Source organism: Buteo buteo, chromosome 22 (genome assembly GCF_964188355.1).
Source record: "Buteo buteo chromosome 22, bButBut1.hap1.1, whole genome shotgun sequence".
In the NCBI taxonomy this organism is placed as follows: domain Eukaryota; kingdom Metazoa; phylum Chordata; class Aves; order Accipitriformes; family Accipitridae; genus Buteo; species Buteo buteo.
This window is the reverse complement of record NC_134192.1, coordinates 24,095,654-24,122,135: the sequence shown is the minus strand read 5'-3', so window position 1 is coordinate 24,122,135 and position 26,482 is coordinate 24,095,654. Positions and strand designations below refer to the sequence as shown.

The window sequence follows — 26,482 nt, the reverse complement described above, 5'->3', positions numbered from 1 at the left end:
TCTCCAAAGTTACACTCTTCCCTTCTCTTATGAAGAGCAAACCCATCTGTCTGCTGTTTCTGCCACGTTCTTACTTGTTAGGGTTTAAGTGCGTTTGCTTCGGGTTCCCTGAGTTGATGGAAAGTAAAAAGCAACTGGTATGTTCAGTTGGATCAGGTTTTCTCTTCACTTATGCTTTTATATCCTATTGTTTTTTAAAGAAGTGCAGAAAACACCACTGTTCGTAGAGTTGTTCGTTGAAGTCTGTTCTCCCATAGTTGACTTCTGGTTTCGACGTGCCAGAGTGAAACCCTTGGGTAGCCATCCATGCAGTGAAGACCTGCACCCGTGGCCAGCACTCCCTGCTTCCAGGTGGAAGTAGGGGAATGTTGTATGTGGACATTGGCACCTCTCGTTCCCTTCACCCACAGCCCAGATGTGGCTGCTAAGGGAAATCGTGAAAATAACACCACGTGGAGTTGTTCTCCAATGTGGCTCAATGTCAGACTTGGACTCCCAAGTCAGCAGAAAGTCCTGTTGCCTGGTAGAACCACCAAAACCAGGGGCTGGAAGAGCATACCTTGTGCCTTGCTGTCCCGTGGGCTGCGATTGCTGGGGTTCAGCCTGGAGGATTTAAAGCACGTTGCTACAAAAACTTATTTTTGTGCGTGTGCGCGGTTTGTGATCAACACAGAAATATATGGAAGGAGTAACGCTGGTGCTGATCTGAGCCTTCTACAAAGAACAGTTAACAGTTGGAAAAGTAGAAATGAATCAGTGGTGGAAATATAAATACTTTGTATGTTGTGTATGGAATGTGCAGAAGCTGGCTTGATCAGCTGTCCAAAGCTTCTAGACTTGACGTGGTCAGAGAAACCACCATAAGACAGGATTGGATTGTTGGAAATATGTGGTGATATGAAGGCACTTCGTCTTGGGAAGCAACGTCTTATATCATGAGCTGGGCAGTTTCAAGAGTAGTTCAATCGATGTACAGCCTTAACTTGCCTTGCTGCCTGCATTGCTGGAATTTACTACCTGTAGTAGATGTTAAGAGAGTGACCTGCTCTTGATTTTGAGGGCCTTTTGGTAGGGAAAACAATGCTTTTGTTTTAAAGATAGGCTTGTTTCTGGAAAATGGTGTGGCATTTGGTGGGTCAGTTTGATCTAACAATTTTACTACTGAAGTTCAAATGAAATTTAAAAAATTTGATCTGTGTTCTGGTTTCCCTTCGTTCAGACAGGTTATCAATTTTGGCAGTAAAAGCTTCATAGCTATAGCTGTGGGAGTTTGCAATATGAGGAAAGATGACCACTGTTGTCGATCTAGGATTACTACTTAAAGCTCTGTAACACATGCAGAGGAGAGGAAAATTTCTGGGAAGAGTTCGGTTCTGAAGGAAAGTTTAAGAACTGCGTTAGACCCTCCAATGGCAATTAATTCGCTGTGTTCGTCGCTTTGTAATGAGGCTTGAACTGATAACTGGCAATCAGATTTAATGTTCTGTGCTGAAAAATACAGTGGCTTTCCTGGGTAATGAAGTTAAAATACCAATAAAAACTTAGGAAAATATGCTCCCTCCTCTTTTATTGTTCTCTAATGATTTTCTGTTACCGCAGTGCCTAGAAGACCCGGGAGCGTGACTCGCTGGCCTTCTGAAAACTGGGATTGCGCAGTCCTCTTTGAAAAGGCTTTTCAACCCAAGGACAGAAATGCTCGGCAGATCGAAAGCATCGCAAATCCGCTTGTTAAAAGCCATGGTGGCACATTAAGAGTCATAGATTACCGAGATGGGCGTTCCTGCCCGCTGGCAGTAGCTGGTGCTGTGCCACTGGTCCATGGCATTGCCTGGTCCACCTCCATCTCTGAGACCAAGGTCTTTTCTTTTTTCTGATGGCCAAATATTTGCTTGGCTCCTTGGTCGTCACTCGTTATGAAGCTCCTCGTGAGTATTAGGATGGAGGTGGCTCTGCTGTTCCGGCTCTCAGCCAGAGGCATAGCCCAGTCCCTCCTTCCACCCAAAATTCCCGCCTGGCTTTGGATAAGCTCCTTAGCCTTGCTGGTGCTTTTATTCTCTAGACTATAGAATTGCTTTGCCTCATAGCTTTGGGTGGAAAAAGCTTTTAAAGATCACCGTTGGGTCTAAAAACCTTGCGTGCAGATCAGTAAGAGGGGGAACTGTGGTGGGTTTTGTATCAACTCAAAGCTGATGGTTTGTGCCCCTGGGACCTCGGGGTTCAGGGTGAATAGCTGGCGAGAGCAGGGATGTGGCTGGTGTCCGGGGGGGGAAGGATGACGGGGAGCCATGGGAGAGATGAAGCAATAGGGACGAGAAGAGTTACGGGCAGTCTTGAAGGAGAGGACCATACTTCAGCTGTCACGCCGGAAAAAAAGCCAGTGGAGGGGTTTGCTGAGGATGGTGTGTAACCTACTCCAGACCCCTGGGAAGGACGCACGCAGCTGAGCTGGGCTGAAAACACCAGATTTGAGGAAGGAAGATGGGTTATGAGAATTCTGGCTTAGAGCAAGTATAATCTCTGCTGTCTCCACCACTCTTTCTGACCACGTTCTGGCTTATGGTATATATCGTGTTACAAGAGTTTTATATTCAGGGCTGCGGCTTGTCTTGCAGACAAGACATTGTGTATAAATTTTTGTCATGTTGAAATGGGAATCGTTTACTCTTTCGCTTCTTGCATTTTCATGAGGAAAAAGTAATGATGACAAAAACAAGACTTAAAATATGTTGAATGGGGTTTTTTTTCAATAAAGCACAGCTACTCCCCAAGCTTCTTTCTAGTCTGTTTGAAAATAAATAAGCTACTTAATTTTTTTTTTATTTTTTTTGCACCACGTGTTACCAGAGGCAAATTTCTCATGGAGGACAATGGGGCTGATATTTAAGTAGCTGCTACTCTGAACCGCAACCTCCGATGGCTGAACTTCAGAGCACCAGAAAAACAACAGTATTGCTTGCAAAGAATGCCTCTACAGAGCTTAAGTCTTGTTATTAGTCTTCTCACACTAATGATCTCTAAAATTGCAAATGATGAGGGAATTTGATTTTAACAATTTTAACCATTAAACAATAATGCAAGAGGATGATTTCATGCTTTTTTTTCTCTGGTGCTTTAAGACATTGTGCTGTAGGAGAGTGTGGGTTTTATTGGTTAGATCTAAAGCTGCCTGGTCTAGCTTTCACATGATTAATTGAAAGCCAACTTTGTAATACTGCATGCAGAGAATTCTTTGGGGGTTTTGTTAGTGATAAATATGCTCTGAAAGTCTTTGCAAGAATGCACTTTTCCCTGAAAAGGGCTTGTGCACCTGAATGCTTGCCTGCTTTTTCCCAATTCTGCTGTTAATCAGGAAGAAGACACTAGTTCTTCTACCAACTTGGCTTTGCCTAAGGAAAAAAATGTGCCTTTTTGTGCATAATTGCATAGGTTGGGTTGTATTTTTCCACTTCTCTCATTTTCAAGCTGTTTGACCACTGGAAATACATTCCCTTGGTGTCCAGTGGATCTTCACTCCTGTAGAGTGTTTCTGAGGGGTGTGCGTTATTTAAGGCATTTGCAGAGGGATGCAATTAAATATGCAAAAGTTAACAGTTACTTCAGCATCCCAGCATTGTTTTTCTTACTGCATGTGGTTTGTATATCCAGCCATAACTCTCTGGTACGTTTGGGTTTCACAGCCTGAAGCAAGCTTCCTGTTTTATGGTACCTGTCGTGGTTTAACCCCAGCCAGCAACTAAGCACCACGCAGCCGCTCACTCACTCCCCCCCCATCCAGTGGGATGGGGGAGAAAATCGGGAAAAGAAGTAAAACTCCTGGGTTGAGATAAGAACGGTTTAATAGAACAGAAAAGAAGAAACTAATAATGATAATGATAACACTAATAAAATGACAACAGTAAGTAATAAAAGGATTGAAATGTACAAATGATGCACAGGGCAATTGCTCACCACCCGCCGACCGACACCCAGCCAGTCCCCGAGCGGCCAGAAAAAAAAACTGCCCCCCCCCTTCCCAGTTCCTAAACTAGATGGGACGTCCCATGGTATGGAATACACCGTTGGCCAGTTTGGGTCAGGTGCCCTGGCTGGGCATGAGAAGCTGAAAAATCCCCGACCATAGTCTAAACACTACTGAGCAACAACTGAAAACATCAGTGTTATCAGCATTCTTCACATACTGAACTCAAAACATAGCACTGTACCAGCTACTAGGAAGACAGTTAACTCCATCCCGGCTGAAACCAGGACAGTACCTTAAAAAACAAATAGTCAATATAGATATATAGATATATGTATATACACACACGTCTCTCTATTCTTACTTCTGTAGAGTGTGGAACGTCCATCCATACGAACCAGATGAGTTTGAGTGGCTGCAGGCTACTTGATTTTTTGGGGGTTCCTACTGTGCTCCCTCGACATCCCAGAGCAGCTTTGTTCTGCGTTTCCAGAGCGGGTTCTGCATGTGACTGCAGAGAAAATCAGCGCTTTTGTATGCATGCCTTTGTTTTTCTTTATTTTGCTGGGAGAAACCAAGGTAGAACTGATTCATTCTGGTGAGGCATGCCTTTACTATTGTTTCACAGGTTATTTTGAGGGATGGTTTCCCCTGGGATTTTTCCTCTCTTGGCTTTTTGACCTTTTCGCATCCTATAGTGATTTTCTTGATTAAAAGTATGGAGTCCTAATGGGTTTACATGGTGTTTCTAAAACTAAGGTAATTTGAGGGCTTTAGGTTGGGGGAGGAGGAAAACGGTAATCGTTCCAACCTTTTCTGCCGCTGTTGCGTAGCCGTACAGAGAAAATGCGACTTCTTGTTTGGGAGCAGGTATGTGCTTGCTGGGCTCCTCAAAAATACTCTTGCTCTACAAGCACAGAGGCTGCGAGAATCAATTCTCCCTGACTCCGAGGACGAGGAGTTTCAGCGAAGCAATGGACCAGGGCAGTAATTCCTTGCAGACCTCCCCAGAAGGGATGGATGCCGCAGCCGGGATGCTCCAGCGAAGCCCTGCCCTGCTCGGCCGGCGCAGATGTGTTCGCTCCGCACCTCCTCATCCCCTGGGCTGGGGCCACCCACGCTCGTGGTCCGGCTCCGGCATCTCATCTCTTTCCCAGACCCGGCAAAGGTCCAAATGGCAAGCTGCGGTGAGGGGGACGAGCGTGGGGCACCCGAGCTTAGCGGGCAGGTGCCCGTTCAAGCCCTGCAAGTGTGTTTGCTCGGCATTTCCCTGAAAGCATCCAACTGATATTTGTGCAAAACGTTTCTGGGTGGTTTTAAAATTATGGGAGGCATTCAGCCACGGGAATGGCCACAGCAGGTCGACCGAGACGCCTGCCCAGCCCACTGCTTTGCTCCCCACGCGGGGAGGGAGCCCGCAGAAGCCGTCCTGGTCGCTCAGTGTGTTTTTCAGACATTTTAAGCATTGCTGTCAGTGACCTCCGTGTCGTAGTGCTGTGCTAGTGTCCAGCCAGCAGCATTTCACTGAAGGTGATTTCTCCTTTTGCATCTGTCTGTGTGGCTGCATCGTGTTTTGCTAGATGGGTGGCAAACATCTGCTCGTTCTGCTCCGCAAATCCTCTCCCTCATTACGGCCGCGCCAAATAACAGAGAGTAGATGAGCTTAATTTAAGGCGCAACAACATGCACCCCTGCGTCCGGACCAAAAGCTGCGGAGTCCAAGAGCTGCGAGTGAATATATTAATCGTATCTCGGGGGGGTGATGAATGGAAAAAGCATCTTTTGCTCTCCCAGCCAGCGCAGCTGTGCCAGCCGCCGGTCCCCAGCTGACCCGGCGGCCGAGCATCCCCCGACCTCCCGCAGCTGCAGCCCCTGGAACAACGGACCCCTTGAGTCATGGGAGAGAAAATTTGCCTTCGTCAGCACAGCCGCGTGGGGCTCAGCGATGCGCTGCACCCGGCAAGGCAGCTTGGCCACCCTTTGCCCTGAACTCCGGAGGGTGATCCGTCCTGAGCAGCTCCTTCCATCCGGAGGGGGACCCCTCTGAACCCCTGTACGCCGGTGGCCGTAGGTTAAATGCCGTTACTTGCATAATTAAAAGTGCTGTGGGAGCAGCCCCTAGGACAAACCCCTCTCTCTGTCTTTTTGCTCGCAGCAGTTGCGTCCGTTGGCAGGGTAAGCGCGGGGGAGTGGTGTGTCACTTCTCCAGGCAAGTTTGGTTTCGCGGGGTTGGTCTCAAAACGGCGTGTGCTACTAGCTAGTGTGGTCACAGTTGCCGTCACAAGCTATTTTTATTGGTTTTTTTCCTAAAAGGTACATTTCAGTCGTTCACCCTCACTGTCATTTCTCTTTCTGACTTGGTCTTATCAGAAAGACAAAGTTGAATGGATAGATTACTTTTAGCCAATATTTAGTGTTTTTCTGATTGCTCGGCGATAAGTGCGATATAAAAATAAAACCTGGGTGAGAACAGAGTAGCAGAGTTGGGGTTGTTCAGGCTGGAGAAGAGGAGGCTCCAGGGAGACCCTCTTGCAGCCTTTCAGTATATAAAGGGGCTTATAAGAAAGATGGAGAGAGACTTTTTACCAAAGCCTGTGGTGACAGGACAAGGGGCAAGGGCTTTAAACTGGAAGAAGATAGGGTTAGGCTGGACATAGGGAAGAAACTTTATGATGAGAGTGGCGAGATGCTGGAACAGGTTGTCCAGAGAAGTTGTGGATGCCCCATCGTTGGAAACGTTTGAGGTCAGGGTGGATGGGGCTTTGAGCAGCCTGGTCTGGTGGAAGGTGTCCCTGCCATGGCAGGGAGGGGATGGGTGAGATGGACTTTAAAGCTCCCTTCCAACCCAAACTATTCTGTGATCCTATGAAGATTTGAGCAATCGTCTGTCTTTAAAAAAAAAAAAAAAAAAAAAGCTCAGCAATGTTGAATGTATGTTCTCCCAGCTGAAAACAAATAGCTTTGTACTCCACGTTCATGATCTGAAGAGCCTCCTCTGGGGACGAGAGGGGTTGTGGAAGATGCTGCAGGTGCCTGCGACAATTCCAGTGACTGCTGGTAGTTCTGTTTCTTTACAGCATGGGTGGGAGGGTGACATGCAAGAATCCAGCTTACACCTGGCAGGAAAAGAAATCAGTGTATTTATCACTAATCTGCGTGTCAGTGCCCAGATGTGGAGAAGGGGGTGGCATGGTGTGAGCTTACTATTACGCTGCAGCTTTTCAGAATTGTGGATGTTGTCTTAAAATTGTATTTGTAATAGCAGGGAAAGGAAACCTGGGTTTTTTGACACAATTAGGGGTTGTGCCACTACAAAATCTTCCCAAGATGAAAAATGTTGGTTTTAGCCTTAGTGCCGGGAGCAGGTCGTGTGCCGTGTGGCCGAAGGCAGCAGGGTGAGCTGGGGTGGGAAGCGGAGCATCTGAACGGGCTGGTTCCCCCCGCTTCATTTTCAGTGCTCTTATTTAGTCATGTTTTGTAAAGCTCAAGTAAGAGAGCCAAGTAATAACGGCATTCAAAAGCAGCGCTGATGATTTCATTGACATTTTAACCTGAATTATAATGCAATTTGTTCCGTCAATTAGTTCTACAATGTTTCAATTTGATTTAAATAAGCTGTTTAAAAAAAAAACCCTTCGCTTTTTGCTCATCCCTTGCCCTGCTGTGTTGTGCAGGGGAAGGTACTGGCAGTGTCTGCAGGAGCATCCTGCTCCCGCGCTCCGTGCCTGGGTCCGCGTGGTGGGATGCGGGCAGTTAGGGAAGATGGGCTCTGCCCCTTGTTCTCTCCATTTGCTAAGACTTGTTGTAAATGAGAGCCTCCAGTTCTCCATCCGATGCTGTGACCGGTCCTTCCTTAGGTAGGTAAGTGCCAGCTTTTCCTTGCCGTTGCTTTTTATATACGCTTAAAAGTATAACTGTGCGTGTCGTGAGGCTGCGGGGAGCTGGTCCCAGGCCATCCCGCAGCGTTTCGGGGTCTTTTCGGACACAACGTCATTGCAATGACAAAAATATCAGGAATTGCGGTAAATGCAGACGTGCCTGCACACAGGTGGAAATAAACTGCTTGGGAATTTGAGAAACGCTTTGGGGGGTTCTTTTTGGGGAAGTCCTTTGGTTTCCCAGATCCTGTTCCTGGGTTGGGTTGTTGATGTAAAGACTGTCAAAGAGTTTTTAATGCAGCAACTATTTTTTTCATGAATAAGAGGTCGCTACATAGAATTTTTCCCTCTTGGCAAAAGTCATGTTATAAAGATGTACTTGCTCTGGGTTTAAAGTGTTAATTTATGTGGTATCCCGAATTGGATTTAAAGGTCCCTGAAGACCTTTGAATCTCAGTAGCTAATGAGGCTTGGAGAAGAGAGCTTGAGAGAGGAAAAACTTACTGGCAGTGAGTAATACTGGTGAAAGAGCTCCAGGATTGAGCAAGTTTTGCAGAGAATAATTAGAAATGATCGCATCGGCATTTGGGGCATTTGATTCTTTCCAGCTATAGATCTCCCCTGATGCTGCCTGCGTCCCTGTCCCTGCAGCCCCGCCGTGTCCTGGGGGGGGATGCTTCTCCCTGCCGAAACCCTTCAGGTTGTGTTTTCCCAAGTCTTAGGCTGCTTCCAAGGGGACACAGCTCCTTGCGGTTTCCCTTGGGATGAGCTGAGCATCTGGGAGCAGCCATCTCGTGTTTCCCTTGGCTCTCCCCGTCGGCTCAGCAGAGCTATCCCTAATGGAAAGGATTTGGCGTTCAGGTTCCGAGCTCTCCGCTCGGCTAAGCCGTCCTTGCCAAAGATGCTTAAACTTGTCCTTCTTCTTCCAGCTGGCCTTGCTGAACTTCTTTCACCCTGAAGAAAAGCTGCACGTTGGAGAAGAAGGTAGACGTGTCCGTCGAAATAAAAGGAGTAAAGGCAGCGAAGGGCCAGACGGTGAGTCCCGCTTTGTTCCTCGCTGCTGCGCTTCTCGTCTTCGCACAGCCGAGCAGAAGACTGACTTTTTTTTTTTTCAGATCATGGTTGTGTTCTTGGTACAGAATTCTGTATGTGGGGAAAAAAAAAATTGGCATCTGTGGCTTTTAATAGTTTCTGTCTGATTTTGATTGACTTCCAGATGAGGAATTCCAGTAGTTCTGATTTCTGCAACTGTAGATCTAGTGATTTTGTGCAAATTAATGCTACATAGTAATTTTGTTCTTGACTCTTCTTCTCTAATAGTAAGGCTCATTTAAGGCTATAATTTGTACTTCTACACCTATATTTGTTGTTCTGTACACTGTCTCTGCTTAAAATCATCAAGTAGCTATTCATAGTCCAACAAACAGCTCGAACATCTGCATTGCAAAATGATAACTGGGTTCTAACGGTGTTTCACAGTGCAGCAGAGGGTCTTGGGTGGGTTCAAAGCCTGTGTGATGGGAAGAGTTGTACAGAGCTTGTATTAAGAGAGCGTAGAGTTACAAAAAAAATCACAATTATAGATCCGTGATTTGACAAGTATAAAATGAGTATGTGTGATACAACCCCAGGGGTGCTGGGCTTCCTCAGTGGTAGCCCGAGACCCCCCTGGTGTGACGATGCCGTCCGTCCTCGGGGTCCGCAGGGCGGCAGCTGCTGCTGCCCTTTGCCGTCACCGTCCCTTGGCGAGAGCATCGTCCTCCACGTGTCGTGCTCTGCTACGCTCCGATGCCAGAGCCCTTCTCGTGTATCTGGTCTCTTTGTTTCAGACCTTCTGGCTGGTTTTGGACTTGGTGTCTGACAAGGCGCCTGCCCTACGTGGACGGTCCCCTTGGTGGGATGGGCCATACCGTGATGCAGTGGTACCCATGCTTTATGCGGGTGCTAAATATTACAACATGCTACTATCTGATAGGGGTTTTTCTTGAAGTGTTTTAATCTTTAATCCGGGAGGCGGAGGCCATTCCTGATGGCTGCGAAGGTGCCGAGCTGGCGCGGAGGACGTGGCGGTGGGAGCAGGAGCCGGTGGGAGCAGGAGCCGGGCTGCGTGGGTCGGTTATGGCTTGGATGGGCGAGGGACGGCACCGGCTGCTTGTGGGTAAAGGTCTGGGAGATAACGGGGCAGAATTAGAGAAAGGTGGCAATTCCCTGGAGCTCTCCAGGAGCTGCGCTCTGCGTGCCGAATGGCTGGCTCTTCCCGCGGCAGGTGTCCTCTAAAGCCCCTGGATGTCTGAAGGGTGCTTTAAAGTGGAAAATGAACCCTGCCAAAATTATTTCATGCTTGAAGTCATGTAATGACACCTTTTTTTATTCTTCTAAGAACAGCGCCAGAATCCTTAGGTAGAGCATAACTTAGGGTAAGTGCTGCGACATCTTTATTGCACCAACACCACTCTCAACGCTTGTTGAGAACATAAGTAATAAATACCGAAAGAAGTAAAACTAACTTCACCTTCAGTCCCTTCCCCTAGCTTGAATCCTGCCTGATTTCAGTATGAGGAATTTTATTTCCAATGCCGTCTTTTCGTGATTGTCCATCTAGAGACATGAGGACTGCTTCCCGGGTCGAGCTGCTGGAAGAGCTCCCACGCTTTCCTGCTGCAGAAAAGCACAGGTCCATTTTTATACGGAGAGGAGAAGGGGACTGGATGCCAGGGAAAGTAGGGAAAGAAAGAACGGAGGAGTAGCAGTTTGTGCATGGCTTGATGCCTGCTAAGCCCAAGTCCTGACTGTGTTATAAACCTCTCGGCTAGCGTTAGTTTTCCTCTCCAGCTCCCTGGCTCCATGAGTTTCCCATCTCCCTTGAAGCCTTCGCAGTTTCACAGTGGAAAAGCGTTTCCCTGTGGCTCTGCTCCAAGAGCGAGCTTCGTGAAACTCCCCAGATTCCTCCTCCCCAAAACGCTGACAAGTATGATGCATTTGGTACAGACTCCCTGAGTGATTCCAGCTAAATGTGGTCCATCATCTTTAGAGCCAGTGTCGCTCTGATGCTCAGATGGCTCAGGCGGGATCCAAGTCCTTTTGCACAGACTCCTTGAAATCTATTCCAGTGTCTTCGCAAGTCGCTTGTGTAAGTAGCAAGTTTCCACTGTATGCGAGCGGTGTAAATGGAGTGCTGCAGGCAGATGTTCGGAGGAATCAGCCTAGTCCGTTAGGCTGCCTAAGTGCTGCCTTTTCTATTGCCAGATGTGCAGAGAATCGCTGCACGGTGAGAAATAGATGCTGAAAGTCAGTGGACTAACGAAGGCTTTTCTCATCATCCTTGTGTCCGGGTGAAAACGTGTCCTACTTTTATAACTTGCACTCCTTTCCCAGATTTCATGTTCCCTGAATGCATCAGAGCTGAGTCACTCCAGAAACATAGCTCACTTCCACCGATTCTATATGTCTTTTGGTCAGTTAGGGGGTTTGACCCCGTAGCGTGATGGAGGTGGGGAAAATTGCCAGAGCGACAGGTCATTTTCCAAGTGGTGTTAGCAGGGCGGGTTATGTTGGCAAGCAGTTACTTCGTGTTTGGCCATCTCAGTTTTATTAGGTAGAGCAGTATTTAACAAGTGTAAGCTGTCAGGGTAGGGATTGACCTCGTAACAACCGTAAAATCAATAAATAAACAGAATAGCTTTCTTGTGCAACTCAGGCTGTTTGGTTTAGACCTACATGAAGGAATCTTACTTTTTAGAGAAGGACAATGAATCATTGAAAAAAATAAATAAGATCGTGTCACGGTACTGATAACACCGTTTTCTTCGTGAGCTTTGCAAAGGGAAAGTTGATCAAATCTTTGATCTCCAAAGAGCCTCCAGAAGATAAAAGTGGATGAACTATAAATTCCCAGAAGGAAGGAGATGTGCTTTCCACTTGAGGCCTCACTAATATTTGTCTGGAATTAATTTTATGAACTTTCAAGTCCTTTCCACATGCAGTGAAAGACCAAAGTGATCCAAGTGTGGAAGCCGTGGTTGGAGGGAGGCTGCTCAGTCCCCTTCCACGGCTGTTTGAGTCCTGCTCCTCTCGGTACCGGCAACGGGATGGCTTTGATGATTTATAAATGCCAAAGATAACACTGTTCCTTTCCTGGAAGTTTTTGCTTTTAGGAAAATGTGCTTTCAAGTCATTTGCTGTGAAAGGGGTGGTTTTGAGACGGGTCAGAGCTGGTCCCGAGGGTGATGGCCGTGGCCATGCCCAGAGCACGGAGCCACAGGGACGGGACACGGGAGGCCACGAGCAGCGAAGCTGCTTTGGTGCCTCTTTGTTGCTTGCCGAAAAACCCCAGGAAAAGTTGTGTGCAAAAGCACAAAGCTATCAGTTGGATCCTGTCACTTCCAAACATGACTCCGGTATTTCAAGGGCTCCTCCTTTGAGGACTCCGGCTTCGGTCCTCCTACCCGCTTGTCATGTTTTATGATCATGTTTGCTTATTTTTTGTTTGTGTCCCTCCACGCACGGTGCCCTGGAACCAATTAAAGAAGTCGAGGTCGTGTCCTGGGACGCGGTGCCTGCCTGGCTCCCCTCGCCGCTCGCCGTCGGTCCAGCCCGGCTCTGGCGTGGGTCACCCGGCCACCGACAGACGGGATTAATGGGAGCCTGATGCCTGTCCCAGTCCTGAGGAGCACCGACCATCTTTCAAGCCACCTTCCTGCCCGTGCCACCAAAACCAATGTTTGCGCAGCTTTAAAAATTGCCGCGGGTTTTTTTTGCGTCTCAAGGACCAGGATTATCCCCTTTCCGGCTCCGTTTTACGGTGTTCTTTCTACTCGGTGTTACCGACTCCACCTGTCACTTAATTTGCTTTAGTTCAGTAAAACTTGACCCTCTTCAATGTCTTTTTTTTTATTTTTCTCTTTTTCCCTCCTTCCTTTCTGTCTTGGTGTATTTATGCTGCTGTGGAACCGCTGTTGCTCCCAGATTAACAAATCATTCTGGAGCTGGTAATTAGCAACAGTTGTGCTAAAAGGAACCATCAAGAATGTTAAATTAGTCCACTTTTAAATAAACTGTGTATGAAATGTTAGATCTCTATTCCCAGAGCACCAGTAAAAATGCTGCTGGCTCTTTGCTAACAAAGCCAAAATATGGGAGTAGCATGGTTGTAACTACAGAGACAATTCCGTGCTCTTGAGGTTATAAATAATGACAGAGCATTTACAAAGCAGATGTCAATAGGACTCTTTAAAAAACATTGTTTTTAAAAAAAAAACAAAACAAAAAAACCTAGTTTCTTTTTCTCCTACTTTCATCTCTGTTCCCAGTTAGATCCCTGCCGTGCTGCTTTCCTGGTTTGTTTGGTTTTTGCTTTTTGGTTTGGGTTGGGTTTTTTTTTTTTCCTTCCTAGATTTTTTCATATTGAGCTTGGTGAGAAACATAAGTGATTGTTATCCATTCTTTGATTTGGAGCATGGCAGCTGGGAAGAGGCTGAGCAGATGGCTGTCCTTAAGCTGACAACAATTTGGTTCCTACTACTTTGGCAGACCTTACTGCCGAGGAAAGTCCTTGATGAGAACTCATGGGTTTCAGTGCTGCAAATGGCTTTTGTTGAAATGAAAATGAAATTCTGGGAGAGCAGAAGCTCATCTCGATCCCTGCTTCTACCTGGAGCTTTGGAAGTGATGCGCCGGCTACGTGGGTTCAGCCTGTTAGTACTCGGGTGGTGGTTTTCGGATGGTTTGGGGATGGTTTAGCAGGTAGCTGATGCCAGGGTCTGGCCGGGGGTGCCTGGCTCCCTCCGTCCCCCCGGGCAGCCCCTGGTCCCAGGGCCAACCCAGCAGTGCTAACGATGCAATAGGGCTTTTCTTTCTTTTTCTTTTTTTTTTCTTTTCTTTTCTTTTTTTTAAATATCTAGATCACAATAGCAACTTTTCCTGCCGGCTTCCTCTCCTGTGGAAAGGGCAGGTTCGTCCCCCTGCCTCCAGAACAATCGGTGCCTTTGTGTCGGCCCCGTGCAATTCCCCAAAGCCCAGGCATTCCCAGAAACGCAGATGTATGAAGGGCGATAGAGCCTTATTGTGCTCCGAAACCATGGTGATGAGCACTCGGTAAATACAGAACATTTCCTGGATACTGGAGCGCGGGAGACAGTCCCAAAAGGAAAGCTCACCACAGAGTGCTTGCACTTAGTGATTTCCCCCTGAATTTCTCTGTGATTTCCCCCAAAATGGGAGAAGGGGGGAATTAAGATGATGTTTGAATCTTCGTGGACAGTCTCCATCCCTTTCCTGTGACGTTGCTGTCAGTACTTGTTATTACTATGGTAAAATTAAGAACTACAGCTCATTTACAGATCCTTACCTGCATGTTATACCTATGCTTATGATAATAAGGCAGGTAGCTGTCTAAGTTCTTATACCTCGGGCACTTTTCAGCCATGAAGATACAGTGATAAATATATAGGTAACTTATTTTAGACTAACGTCTTGTGTCTGTGCTCATTTCTAATCAACATTTCCACTGAGACAGATCCAGAGAAACTTAACAACTGGCTAAAAAGCCAGAATAATGTTTAGGTCCTGGTTTCAGCTCTGTTACAGCAGTGGTAGATTAATACCATGTCATTTCTGGAAATGAGTGAAAGCAAAGGTGAAGATGATGTTAAAGGAGATCTTCTTGCTTTAGGTATAACTTTTAAGGGAATAAATTTTTAGACAGCTGAAACATTTTCAGCATGTCCTTGGTTCAAACTACTCTGAATTCATTTTTTTAATACTGAAATTACTTTGAGGTCAAATTTGCTGCCGTGTCCATTAACAATCTTTGCTGAAGCCTGTCTTGGGAAACCATAGGCAGTTGTTTGTCATCCAGGGGCATGATGTGGTAGATACCCAAGCAAGGCATAATTTGAGGGAAGCTCCATGTAGCCCAAGGGCATTGGGAAAGCAGAGGTGTTAACATCTAGGCTTGAGCCAACATGCTCCTTCAGCTTAAAGATTTTGGAGTCACTTTCTGTACCTAGAAAGCGTGTGATGCTGAAAGCCTGAGTGGCAACGTTCATTCCTGCAGTCTACGTTGAGGGTGATATTTTCATGAGGATGTGCTGCATCAGTCAGCAGGAAGGAACCAGGGTCTGAAAACTGATGGAGTCCAGAATTCTTCACTGCAGTCTGGTATGGTGCTGTCCCAACTGGCTATTAAATATTAAAAGCAATTAACTTGCTGGGAGAGGTACAAGCCTAATTGCATGGTGGCCGTGATGAGGAATTGTTCCAGGTCACAGGGTTCACAGTGTAATGGTCGATGTGTCGTGATCCATACGCAACCTCCGTTTGCCCCCTGTTTTCTTCGCCAGCCCTTCCAGTTGTGATCTGGATTGTTGCAAAAGCAATCTTGCTTCATTATTCTTAATATTTGCAAAGGCGTGATTAGGTGCTGTTGATTTGTTCCATCCGTAGAGCTGCTCTGGTGTGTGTTTGTCCTTCCCTGGTACCTCCTGTCTGGTTGGAATAAGGTGGTGGGATGACCGCTGGGAGGTTTTGAGATGCCGAGGATATTCAGAAGGCTTGAGAAGGAATTCTCTGGTCAGAATCTCACCTTGGGTTGTATTTTCAGATACTTGCGCTGATTCCGCTTTTGGGTGGATTTCCGAGTTGTCCTGAAGGATCCCCAGTGCGTAGCCCACGGTGTGTGCTTCAGCAGGCTTTGCTGAAACTTGAACTAAACTTCTGAGCTTTTTTTACAGCTGCATGTTAAGCAGGGACCAGCGTTATTAGAAGTGACTGGTGATTCCGTATGAATTCCACTTCTGAAAACCGGGGCTTTTCATAATGCCTCGGGTCAAATACTGAACTTCAGGAATCTCAGATAGTTTCTTCTGTTACAAAACATGGCCAGGACTAATGAGAGGAGAACAGATGTTCCAGCCAGGCAGGAATGCGATTGCATCTGAATTATGTGTGCATCTGAACTATGGATGCCATGCACCAAACATTGTAAATGCTGAACTCAACTAGGAGCTAGTGATTTCTTTCCCACAGTATGAGAGGCTCTATTGTCTGTCTTGCTGAAGTATTTGCAGCTGAGCTTTGATTTCTGTGAATAAACTGGCTCTCTGGCCACATCCACCGAGTATTTTGCAGGCAGACACAAGTTTGCTTAGCACATGCTCCAAGCCCATCTGGTCGCAGATCAGCTCTAGCACAAAAGCTGAGGAACTGGTGCTGAGCTGGATCACGTACACCTTTGGAATGGCCAGGTATGGCAGTCCAGGCTCAGGGTCCTGCTGCAGCGCCTACGAGGTATCTGCCTTCTGCAGATCTTGGGCTGAATAAGCTTATTTTTCTGTCTGTGGGGGCCAGGGTGGGACTGAATAGCCAAACGCAGAGCTGCTTCGCTGGTGATGGGAACTGTGAAGTTGTCTTCAATTTGTGGCCTGTCTGGGCGCTCATTAAAAATCCGCTCAGTTACAGTAGACCAGATACATTAGCCATAAGAAAATTGCTGTTGCCCAAAGCTGAACACCGCCACCACCATGGGAAACTCTTTGGGGAAAAAGTTGTGAATGAGGCACGGTAGTTGCATGTTTTCATTAGGGCTTTGTTGGCCATGATGTATAGCAACATTGTTGGATTTGTAACTCATCTCGTTAATGCGAGCGGGATTTGGTGAAGTCTGTTAATCTGTTTGAAATGCTGTGAATGGGTAAACTCAAGAGTTGGCTGAGCCAGGCAATGCTTTGCTGTGTCATGACTTGCTGCAGGGACTTGACTTTGGCTTCCCGAAGAGTGGTGGGGTCTCTCTTGGGTTTCCTTCAGACCCCTTTTCAGATTCATACAAATGGAAGTACATGTATATGCACACAGATATATCTTTGGATATAGATCCCATGCTACTCTGTGTAATTAAACCATCAGTTTACAGACAGCTGTTCAACGCTACAGAGGTTTTTGATCCAATTAGGCAGAATTACATACGGGAGGAAGAAAAACATGTGAAGTTCTACAGGGACGAGATAGTCGAAGAGATTTCCTCCCACCTGCCCTCGATTCCTTATGGATAGCTGCGGTGGGGAAGAGTGCATTTGAAACATCCAGCAAACAATTTCAGAGAGCCTTTCGTACGCTTGGTTAAAACCTTGCTGCAGCACCACTTGGGAATCATTTCTACTGGAATTCATGACATATGTTAGTTGTTTATCTTAGTGGGATATGACTTAAAATGTCAGAATGTTTTGTGTTAAGCAACAACCGAATAAAACAAACAAAATAAAAACACAGCTGTAATACTACGCTTTAAATTGTTGAATTCAAATATGTGGTATTGATAAAGTAAGCAATAGGGTGTAGTGGTGTATAGAAAATAAGCCTTGCGAGTCCAGCCAGCAAGCCAAAAAAAGCCTTGAGATACTTGAATTAGAAATAGTAATGTTGTTTGTCAGCTCTGCTGTAAAGATCCAGCATTTGGAATCCAACCTAAGTGCCTGAAGGAAAACAAAAGGCACATCATATTCTTCTTCCATAGCCAGTGAGAGTGTGGAAAATGAAATATGATGGCCACAGGTTCTGGTGTGAACCCCAGGAACTTGGCTGGGACTGATTATGTGGGAGCGAAGTTAAGAAGGGTGGAGATTTATGTTTGATTGGGTTTTTGTGTTTTTGTGAAGTCAGTGCAATATTATTTTGCCAGCAACAGTGGCTCTGTAGTTAATTGGGAGCAGGGTTTTGTCTTTGTTCGTGAACACATTTGTGCTGTGGTGTGCTTGCACCTACTCAGTGGAGACTGGATATTTTTATTAAAAGCCTTCATGGTATCAGTAGGCTGTCCTGGTACCTTGCCACCCAATCCCGAAGTGGACCTGGATGGGATTGAGGAGATAAATCAATTTGGTTGTTCTTTATGTAGTATAAAGCAATGGAAATGCCTGTTGCAGTGAGTCAGGATACCTCTGCCTTTTTGAGAAAGCAGTGAGTAGTGGTGTTTAGCAGAGCTCTGGCTGTTGGAGAAGCAGAGCTGTGGTCGTGGAGGAGCGTAGGGTGGAGGGGACCCCGGGAGGTGACTGGATCCAGCCCTCTCCCCTAAAGTGGGACCAACACCATGACAGAGGTGACAGACTTCGAAAGGATGATTGCTTTTCCAGCCTGGTGCTTCTGTGACCCTGGACCTATGTTGTTCCTCATGCCAAAAAGCCCTTAAGAGGTACACAGGGCTGGTGGGTCTCTATATGCTCCAGCGCAGGTCCCTTCAAAGAGCAGCTGATGACCTACGAGTCGCACCGTCCTTTTTAAGGTGGAAAAACCTGGTAAATGCATGAGAGCAATTACATTTGTCTTACTCCTTCCCTCCTTTCCAGCTGGGGCAGAGGGCAGTTGCTCGACAAGGCACCTTTACCTGGACCAGTGAAACAGGTTGTTGTCTGATGGTCTCCTAGGTCTGTCTGTTTTGCTTGCACTTCAGTTATGATCATCTTGAACTGCAGTAACTACAGATATTTTTTTTCCCTTTAATATGATTTAAAGATCAGCATAAAGTACATCACAACCTACTGTCACTGTTGGCCATTATGTCTGTATATTTGTGTTTAACTGTCCTCCCATTCCTTATGAGCATGACCGAGTTATTGCCTGATGTGAAGAGTCCTGTTTTTTAATTGTCAAACCAGGCAAAAATATCTCTTGAGTATTGCCAGGAGAAAAAAAACTTTGGCGACAGCAAAAAAAACCTGTTACGTGATGAGATCTTACATCGTCTGAAGCTGTCTGAGGAAGAGAGGTTGTGGCTCTCTGGCATCTCGTGTCACTCCAGGGACTCGAGAGATGGGGCAGGGGTGAGCTGTGACTTCTCTCCGTTTGTTTTCAGACCGATAAGCTTGAACTGGGGTCTGGTGTATGGGATCAGAGGAATAGGGAGGGAGCAGGCTACTGATCCATGGAGCTCCTGGAGCAGCATCTGATCATCTGGATGACACATGGATGTAGGCTTGTCCTTTGACGGATTGCTCAGAGAAGAGCAGTGAGGCAGCAGAAGGCCACTCTCATACCTAGCTCACCACAAGAGAAATGATTCTCAGCCTTTGGTGCTGATGCACAGGCTCTTCTCAGACCCTCTGGCCAAGCCGCACAGTGTCCCAGAAGTGTCGGGGGAGACCGCAGTGCGGGATACTTCCCCCGGAGACATGTGGAGGCATGTGAAAAGTCGGTAAAAGAGATGAAGAATAGCCTCAATAAGTGGATGTAGGCAAGGGAGTGCCTCAAAAGAGTACAAGATGAGCTGCAAACTCTTCTTGATCTCTCGGGCTGGAGGAGACTGGCTTTGAGCGTTAGGCAGTTTAATTCAGCACAGCGGTGGGGTATCAGAAGAAGTGTCAGCTCTAACTTGGCTCCAAGCCAGTCTTGGGGACTTAGCAGCCTATAACTCCAGAATATGACAGGGCTACCACTAAGCAAAGACTCCTGAAATGTAGGGCCTGTGTTTCTACTGTGCACAGAGTCTAAGTTCAGTGAAGGGAGAGCAGCAGGCTGGGATGTCCTCCAGGCGTGACTCTTGGTATTGCCGTGGAAGGAAGGTGCTGTTAGGTGAAGGACAAGGAGACAACGCTGTTTCAGGGGATGCTGACATAGAGCATCTCAATTTAAGATGTCACCAGAAAAAGACAATTAAGGGTGACTGTGTTCACACATGAATTTTGAAGAGTTTAAAACAAATGGAAACAAAAGCAGAGGGAGAAGCAACAATGGTGGTTAAGGAAAAACTGAGTGGCCTTGGGCTGTGCCTTACATACTAACATATCAAGCAGCACTGTTTCATCCATCACCCACTTTGTACAATGAGCTCCCCATTCTGTTATGTAATATATTCCCTATATTCTGATTTATTGAAATTAGTACTAGCCTTGTACCAGGGACATTGCATCCCTAACTTGGATTCAGCCATTCTGCCTGTAATTGCAGGCAGTGTCTTTCCCCAACACTTAGCAGAAGACCTCCCTTCCTCATCCCGCCCCCCCAAAAAACCACTCTGGCAAGGCATGCCAGAAGTTTTGAGTAGCATATGATGTGTTTTACTTCTGGGATATTTTCCTAGATCTATAATTTATCATATTTTCTAAATATTCTGGAGTAATAATACCAAAGCTGCTCTTCAAGATCTGTTGCCTTTTTCTCTGGAACTGGTGGAGAAGCACTTTCTTTTTCAGGGAAGGGAAAAAATTTATCTTGTTTCAGTATTAGTATCACTGACTGATATTTCAGTAGGGTCCAAGAAGCTTTCATCTGGATAGACCAAATTTCCTGAAAATGTTGAAAACATATTGGTTCCAAACCTCCCCCAAAACCACATGTTCTAGATTAAGCATGTGTTTGGGAGCTAACATCCTTCTTTCCCCAACTCCACCATAGTCTGGCATTAATAACACCACACTTAAAAATATTTGAAAAGCCTTACATATCTCATGCCCATGTGAATGAAGTAAATATCATTACACCAGTTCTGTAAATGAAACAACTGAGTTCCGGAGGTTTGACTAAAGTGGAGTTTTTTAATGTTATTCATTGGGACAACTTGCATCAAAGAAGGCAGTAGATTCTCCATCACTTGAAATCTCAGGTAGCGCTTGAGCTTTTCTTTCCACCCCATCCACCTGTAGTATTGGTCAAATAGAGATAGAGGGATTGATGGGAGGCTTAACGGGTAGGTCTTCTTTAATACTTGGTCATCATAATGGTTCCTTCTGGTCTTAAAGTCTGCAAAAGTTGACAGGACCGGTTAGTTCCCAGGCACGGGTCAGGAATGGGGTAACATTTTAGTAGCTGCTTTGCCCCTCTCTTTTTAGGAAGCCCCAAGTGGCAGAGAACTTCCTTCCTGGAGAGGTGGAAACCTTCACAGCTGGAGGGCACTTGGTGGTCAGAGCTTTCTGTGAGAGATGGAAACACCCCGCATTGCTGGGTTGAACGGTCAGCAGGACTTGAGTCCTGGGACACTCATCTGCTGGACTACAGAGCCTGGTTGTCATGCTTGGCTTCTGTTTTCATCTCCTTTAGTCATGGTTTCCCAACTAATGTCCAGGAGCTTGTTTCAAATTCTGTTAGCTATCTATTCTCCAGAAGTTACTGGTGGATTTGGGCAGTATTCAGAGCTTTGTCTGAGATTTAGCAAGTAGTCTCTTTGTTAAACCAGATGGTTAGTAGGATTTGGAAAAATACTTTACACAAATTTCCATAGCTGTTGAGAACAGTGATCATTAAACCTAATATTCTTCTTCCAACTACAGCCAGAAGCTCATACTTCAAAGAAAAAGCTGCGATTTTTTTTTTTTTAGTGCACAAAGACAATATAGTTTTTAAAACAGGCATATTGGATAACTCACATAGAGCTCCCCGCTTCTCTTTTTATCTTCAAAATTAGATGTTCATCTTGAAAGTAGCTGTGGACTTACTGATTTCAGGTCACCTTATGCTTGTTTTATGAATGAGTGAGAAGCGATGTGGCGTTTCTGGAAGACACTAACATCTCATTAATCATCAAGATTTTGTCTCTGATTCTGTTTGTAACCTGGGCTGAGGATAACTTGTCAGTACCATCTTCTCATCTCTCAGAGGCAGAGTGGTGATGGCAGTATGGAGATGGCTCAGTTGTATTATCTCATCTTAAATATTCCCCAAACCAGAGTCGTGCTTAGGTAACAAGACTGATGATATACCATAGTAACTTAGTGCTAGGAATAGAAAAGGGATGCCTTAATAATCTTGGGGTCAAGCAGTGAATGCTGAAAACAGGTTGGCTACCTTTCCGAAACTGGTTGAACACCTTGAAGACATCAGTAGATGTCTTGGTTCTGAATTGAATGTGTGATGCTGCTAGGATATGGTAGTGGCACTCCTCAACTTTGTTCTGCTCTTGGCAACTGAGAATTTGAGAGAGTTCAGCAGCCTTCCTAGGTACTCGTCCTTTGTTTGACTGATTTCTATAATGGTCAACCTTTTATAGGTTTTATATAAAATAAGCATAATTACAAAGATCTGTTCCCATCAATAAAACCAGTTTGAACTGTTTTGCAGGAATTTAAACTATTTCTTGTTAATCCACACACACAACTAATAAGTGAATGCAGGGGTTTTTTAATATACTATTTATATCAGCATATGTCCTAAAGAAGTTTTTGATATTTTTGTGTTTATAGTAAATCATAGCAGTGCGTAGCGTGCAGAAAGAAAAATCAGGGTGGAGGGGAGGGGAGTAAACTCTATAAATCTTTATAAAAGAAAACATGTCATATGTAATATCCTCGAGTTGCATCACCATCTGTTTTTTTCTGAAGCACTTGGAAATGATCCAGCAGATGCTAGGGCTGCAGAAGCTGGGGGCTAGACCGTGCTCCCTGAAGCACAGTTAGATGTCTTCTGCTGCTTGCTGGGCCACAGGTGCAGTTTTACCCAACAACAACTCATCTATTGCAAATATTTTCTTCAGCTTAGGTGGCAAGCTTGCATCTGAAGTGGCTCAGTGCTAAAACCCGTGGCTGTAGTGCTTCTGCTAGGAGCAGTGACTTGGCATTGCTTGGAGCCTTCCCCTTGCAGGTAGATGCCCAGCTGGATGGCTCTGCAGGCAGAGGGCTTCCAGGGGGGCTTTTTTGTTTGGGTTGGGGGTTTTTGTTATCATATAGAGCTGCCTTTTCCTGCTTGAACCTTTCCCTCGAACTTTACCACTCTTGCTGGTTTTATATTCCCTCCTTTTCTGTTACCATCCCCTTTTATTTTCCCAACAGATGTGGAAAATAAGCTTTTGGAGAAGTCTAGGTCTCAAGTGCTGTTCAAAGCCAGAGTCTTCAAAAGCCCAGCGCGCAGCGTTGCTGCTCTATAAGACCTTTGCTGGGGAAATCCCGTCCTGTGATGAAGAACTCAGCAGGCAGATGATAGAACTGGCCAGAGTTATTACAGCAGGAGTCGGTGGGCTTTTCCTACAGGAAATCCAATGAAAGAGATTATAAATTTTAGAAGTAGATCAGGTAGCTAGCTTAAACGTTTCAAGTCAGGCTAGCAGCCTGCTTCGTAGCTTAGTAGCTGTGGCTTTAGTACTTAGGCAAAAATAACCTCACCACTTTCCAAAGGGACTGATGAACTTTTGAGAGACTTCTAAGCAGTGACCCATGACACCGGAGGGCTTGCTCTGAGCCAGAAGACCTCCTCCAAACCTGTGCTCCTCTTTCTGGAGGTTAGAAGAAGCCTTTTCATTCCCAGCTTAATGGTCTTGGGGAGCAGTTTGCACACGTGAGGACGTGCCAGCGCTGTTCTTTAAGCCCTAATAGGTCTTCTCCATCACCGTAGCCTTTTGCAGTGGTGCTGTCAACCCTTTCCCAGCGCTGATGGCCAACGCGGCAAGCTCTGCTTGACCACTTCTTGACCTTCCCAGGAGCCCTTCTGCGAAATTGTTCTCATTTAAATTGATCTTTCTGTATGTAGATGATCAGGATTGACTGCGTTACTCCCAGGATTTTCAATCCTACCTACTGAGTGGCATCAGTATTGCCCCATGTCTGCTGGAGGTATTTCCACTGATCTTTTAGGATTGTATTTCTGCCTTTCCTGGCTGTGTGACAGCAACTCGGTACGTGCAGACGTTGTCTTCCACAGCTCCACCCGAGGAGCTGCGCCATCCAGCAGAAGAGTTTATTATTCCCCATGTATATATAATTTATAGGACTATGCATTTTGTATGACTGAATCTCATTCCGTGCTTATTACGCTTCAAAGCCATCCAGCCTGTCCTCTCTGATATCCCGGTCCTCTTCTGTATTAACAGTTCTTGTCAACTTCCCCTCCTCTGCAAAGGAAAGCTAAAATGAGAGGTGGAATAGAGCTGACAGCTCCTTCAAGGAGGGATTAGAGCATAAGCATAAATTTAATTTCAGATGAAAGACAGGAAATGTAGAAGGGGATGGACTTCCCTAGGTCTGGGGTCTGGTTTGACCTCAAACACGAGCAGACAGCCTGCGGAAAGGAGGTGGGAGATAGGTGGGATTGGTACAAAGAAGTAGTACAACACTCGAGCACAAGCACATACGGAGAAAAACAGCTATGCTTACATAGCTGTCGCAATTAATACCAGCAGCCAAGATCACGGGCTTGATCTCTAGTACGTTCATAACAGATACTTAAAGGAATTCATGAGGAACAGAGGTGATGCCAGAAAAGTGCAGAAAAGCAAACTTGAGGTTATTTTTATAAAGAAGGAAAAAGAGGTGCTGAGGAACAGCTGACCGGTCAGGTTGCTCTCAGATCCTGCCGGGACTGGAATAAATCCTCAAATGTGCTGTGGTAAAGCCCCTGAAAACAGAGGCGAGAGCGGTAGCAGGCAGTGTTGATCAGTGGAGAATTCTTCAAGTCAAACCAATTTCCTTCTACAAGGAGATGGCAGGTCTTGCGGACTCCGAAGGAGCAGTAGGTATCCTGTAACTTGGTTTTTTTTATAAGGCTTTTGATACTGTAGAGGAAAGTAGTGCACATGCCTATAATCTGCATCTTGGAGCAAAAAAAAAAAAGTGTCTTTTCATAGACCTTCCTTAGAATCAAGTCATCTAATGGCCTCCATGAAACTATGCTAAATAAACGTGGGTAGTGTAAAAAGGCTTTGAGACAGGGAGCTCTCTGCAGGAGGAGTGGGATGGTGAGGTGGCATTAACGGTGGAGGAGGAGACTTTAGGAAAGACTTACGCTTGCCTAACTTGTAGGTATTTAACCTGCTCCATCAATGAACAGATAACCAGCGTGTCGTACGTGTTCAACCCCTGCAGCGTTTAACAGGCTTTATTGCTTAAATATTGGGGTGTGGCCTCAGAAAAGCATGGCAGAAAGGATTTTTTTTTTTTTCTCCTCTGCACATAAATGTTGGGACAACGTATATCGAGTAAAGTTTTCAAGCCTTGTGCCTCAGCACCTTTCGTACTGAGGGGAAGATAGAGCTGGTATTTTGGTGGCACTCTGCTTCTCAAACTCAGTAAGAGACTTTGTTACCGTTTTAGACTAAATCAAGAAAGAGCCGATGAGTTTACCATTTTGAACAAAAATGAGGAAAATTCTGTCTTCTGGTATATCGGATGAACCTTATGGCTCCCTGCTACAATTAAATTATCCACCCCCTCCTGTTGGGAGATGAACAGATGCAAACCCCAGAGTCTCAGAAGCTCCCAAGGCTAATAATACTGTGTTTTTTTCATGTCAGAAGTATTTTTGTGTTTGTCGAAAGATTCACTTGCACAGCCGTAACATCTCTCTCTGCCGTGCCTGGAACAGATGCGTGTGTTGTAATATAGACTGTGAACATTGACATCGCATGTGGTTCTCATTCCTCCCATTCATCTTTGAAGCTAATTGGTTCCATCCATTTCAAATGTGTTTGGCTCGCCACAGCTATTTGTACTTTCACTCTGGTTATAGCGCTAATGGTGTGATATATATAACATGAAATAAACTCTCGTGACTCCGAGGTCTGAAGAGACACATACACAGCACTTGCATGTCGCTTGCTGTGTTGGGTTTTGGGGTTTGGGTGGTTTTTTTTAAATTATGTCCCCCAGACAAGTTTTTTCTCTTCACTGAAAATGTTATTAACTAGCTGGTCTCTAAGATGAGGGCCGGTGGAGATCGCCAGCATGATTGCGGCTCATTCTGCATCGCAGAAGCTCAGAAAATGCAAAAAGAGGAGCCTGTCGGTATTTGCCAAACAAGATACTGGGACTGGCATTGTTAGAAACCTATGGCTTGTGCTATCTACATGTTTTAATACTGTGAATGTATGGATTAATGAAAAAAACAGTATATTAGCAGAAATACTAAATTAGATAATACCATAATTTTCTCATGACCCAAATAATTAAATTCTTATTCCTGTTGAAAAGGCATCAGTAAGGTTGCTGGGTATTTCTCTGGTCCTTCTCTCATCTTTACTCTAACTAGCCATGGGAACATGGCACTTCTGTACTAATTGGTAATTTGTCTTTCTCTACCACTGCAGACTCGAAGCTACCTCCTTACCTTCCATTCATTATAAGCCTATCTCAGTTAAAGGTGATTTCAGTCTTTGATGCATGTTTAAACCCGGATTTTAGAGGGATTTCACTGATGAACAGCGAGGGAGTATTTGGGGATTTTTGCAGTTCATTCCCATCCGTGATTAATTTTTGAGGAAGCAGTGGAACATGTTTCACACTTCAGCTTCTGCTCAAAAAGTCATGTAGTTTCTCAGCTTCACTGTAAATATTTTCACTTCTTGCTAGGGAGGCTTGTATTCCCATTGTTTAAATAAGCCAGTTCATATTAATTCTTTGCTATTGGTCTTTTTTGGTATTTTGTTATTATTTTTAAACAAGTTGGCTTGCAAGTATTTGGGTTACTGCTGAGAGCTGAGTCATGCTAACTTTCTTCTAACCTGTCCTCGTCGGGAAGTAAAGTGTGTCAGCTTTAAATGTTAAGCGCGGCGATTTCAAGCTAACAGAGAAAATTCATGTATGGCCGCACAGACCACAGATGCATCCGTTGTCCACTTGAAAAATAATCTGCTGCTTAGGGATCGTATTTTTAAATGGGTTCTGTTGAGTCTCAGGATTTCTGCTGTCTGAAGGTTTGACGCGCTGTACTTCTGTTAGTGACTTCGGGGGATACATACGGC

At 45.5% G+C, this 26,482-nt stretch overlaps 1 protein-coding gene across 6 annotated transcripts in view; it reads left to right on the top strand.

Moving 5' to 3' along the window:
* The window catches only part of EDA (ectodysplasin A), an 82,757-nt gene that overhangs the window by 40,843 nt on the left and 15,432 nt on the right, over positions 1-26,482 (top strand). For all 6 annotated transcript variants that reach the window (XM_075053984.1, XM_075053983.1, XM_075053982.1 and 3 more), the window contains exon 2: positions 8,766-8,871. In XM_075053984.1, the coding sequence (XP_074910085.1) occupies positions 8,766-8,871 (106 nt within the window). The remainder of the gene's footprint in view (positions 1-8,765; positions 8,872-26,482) is intronic.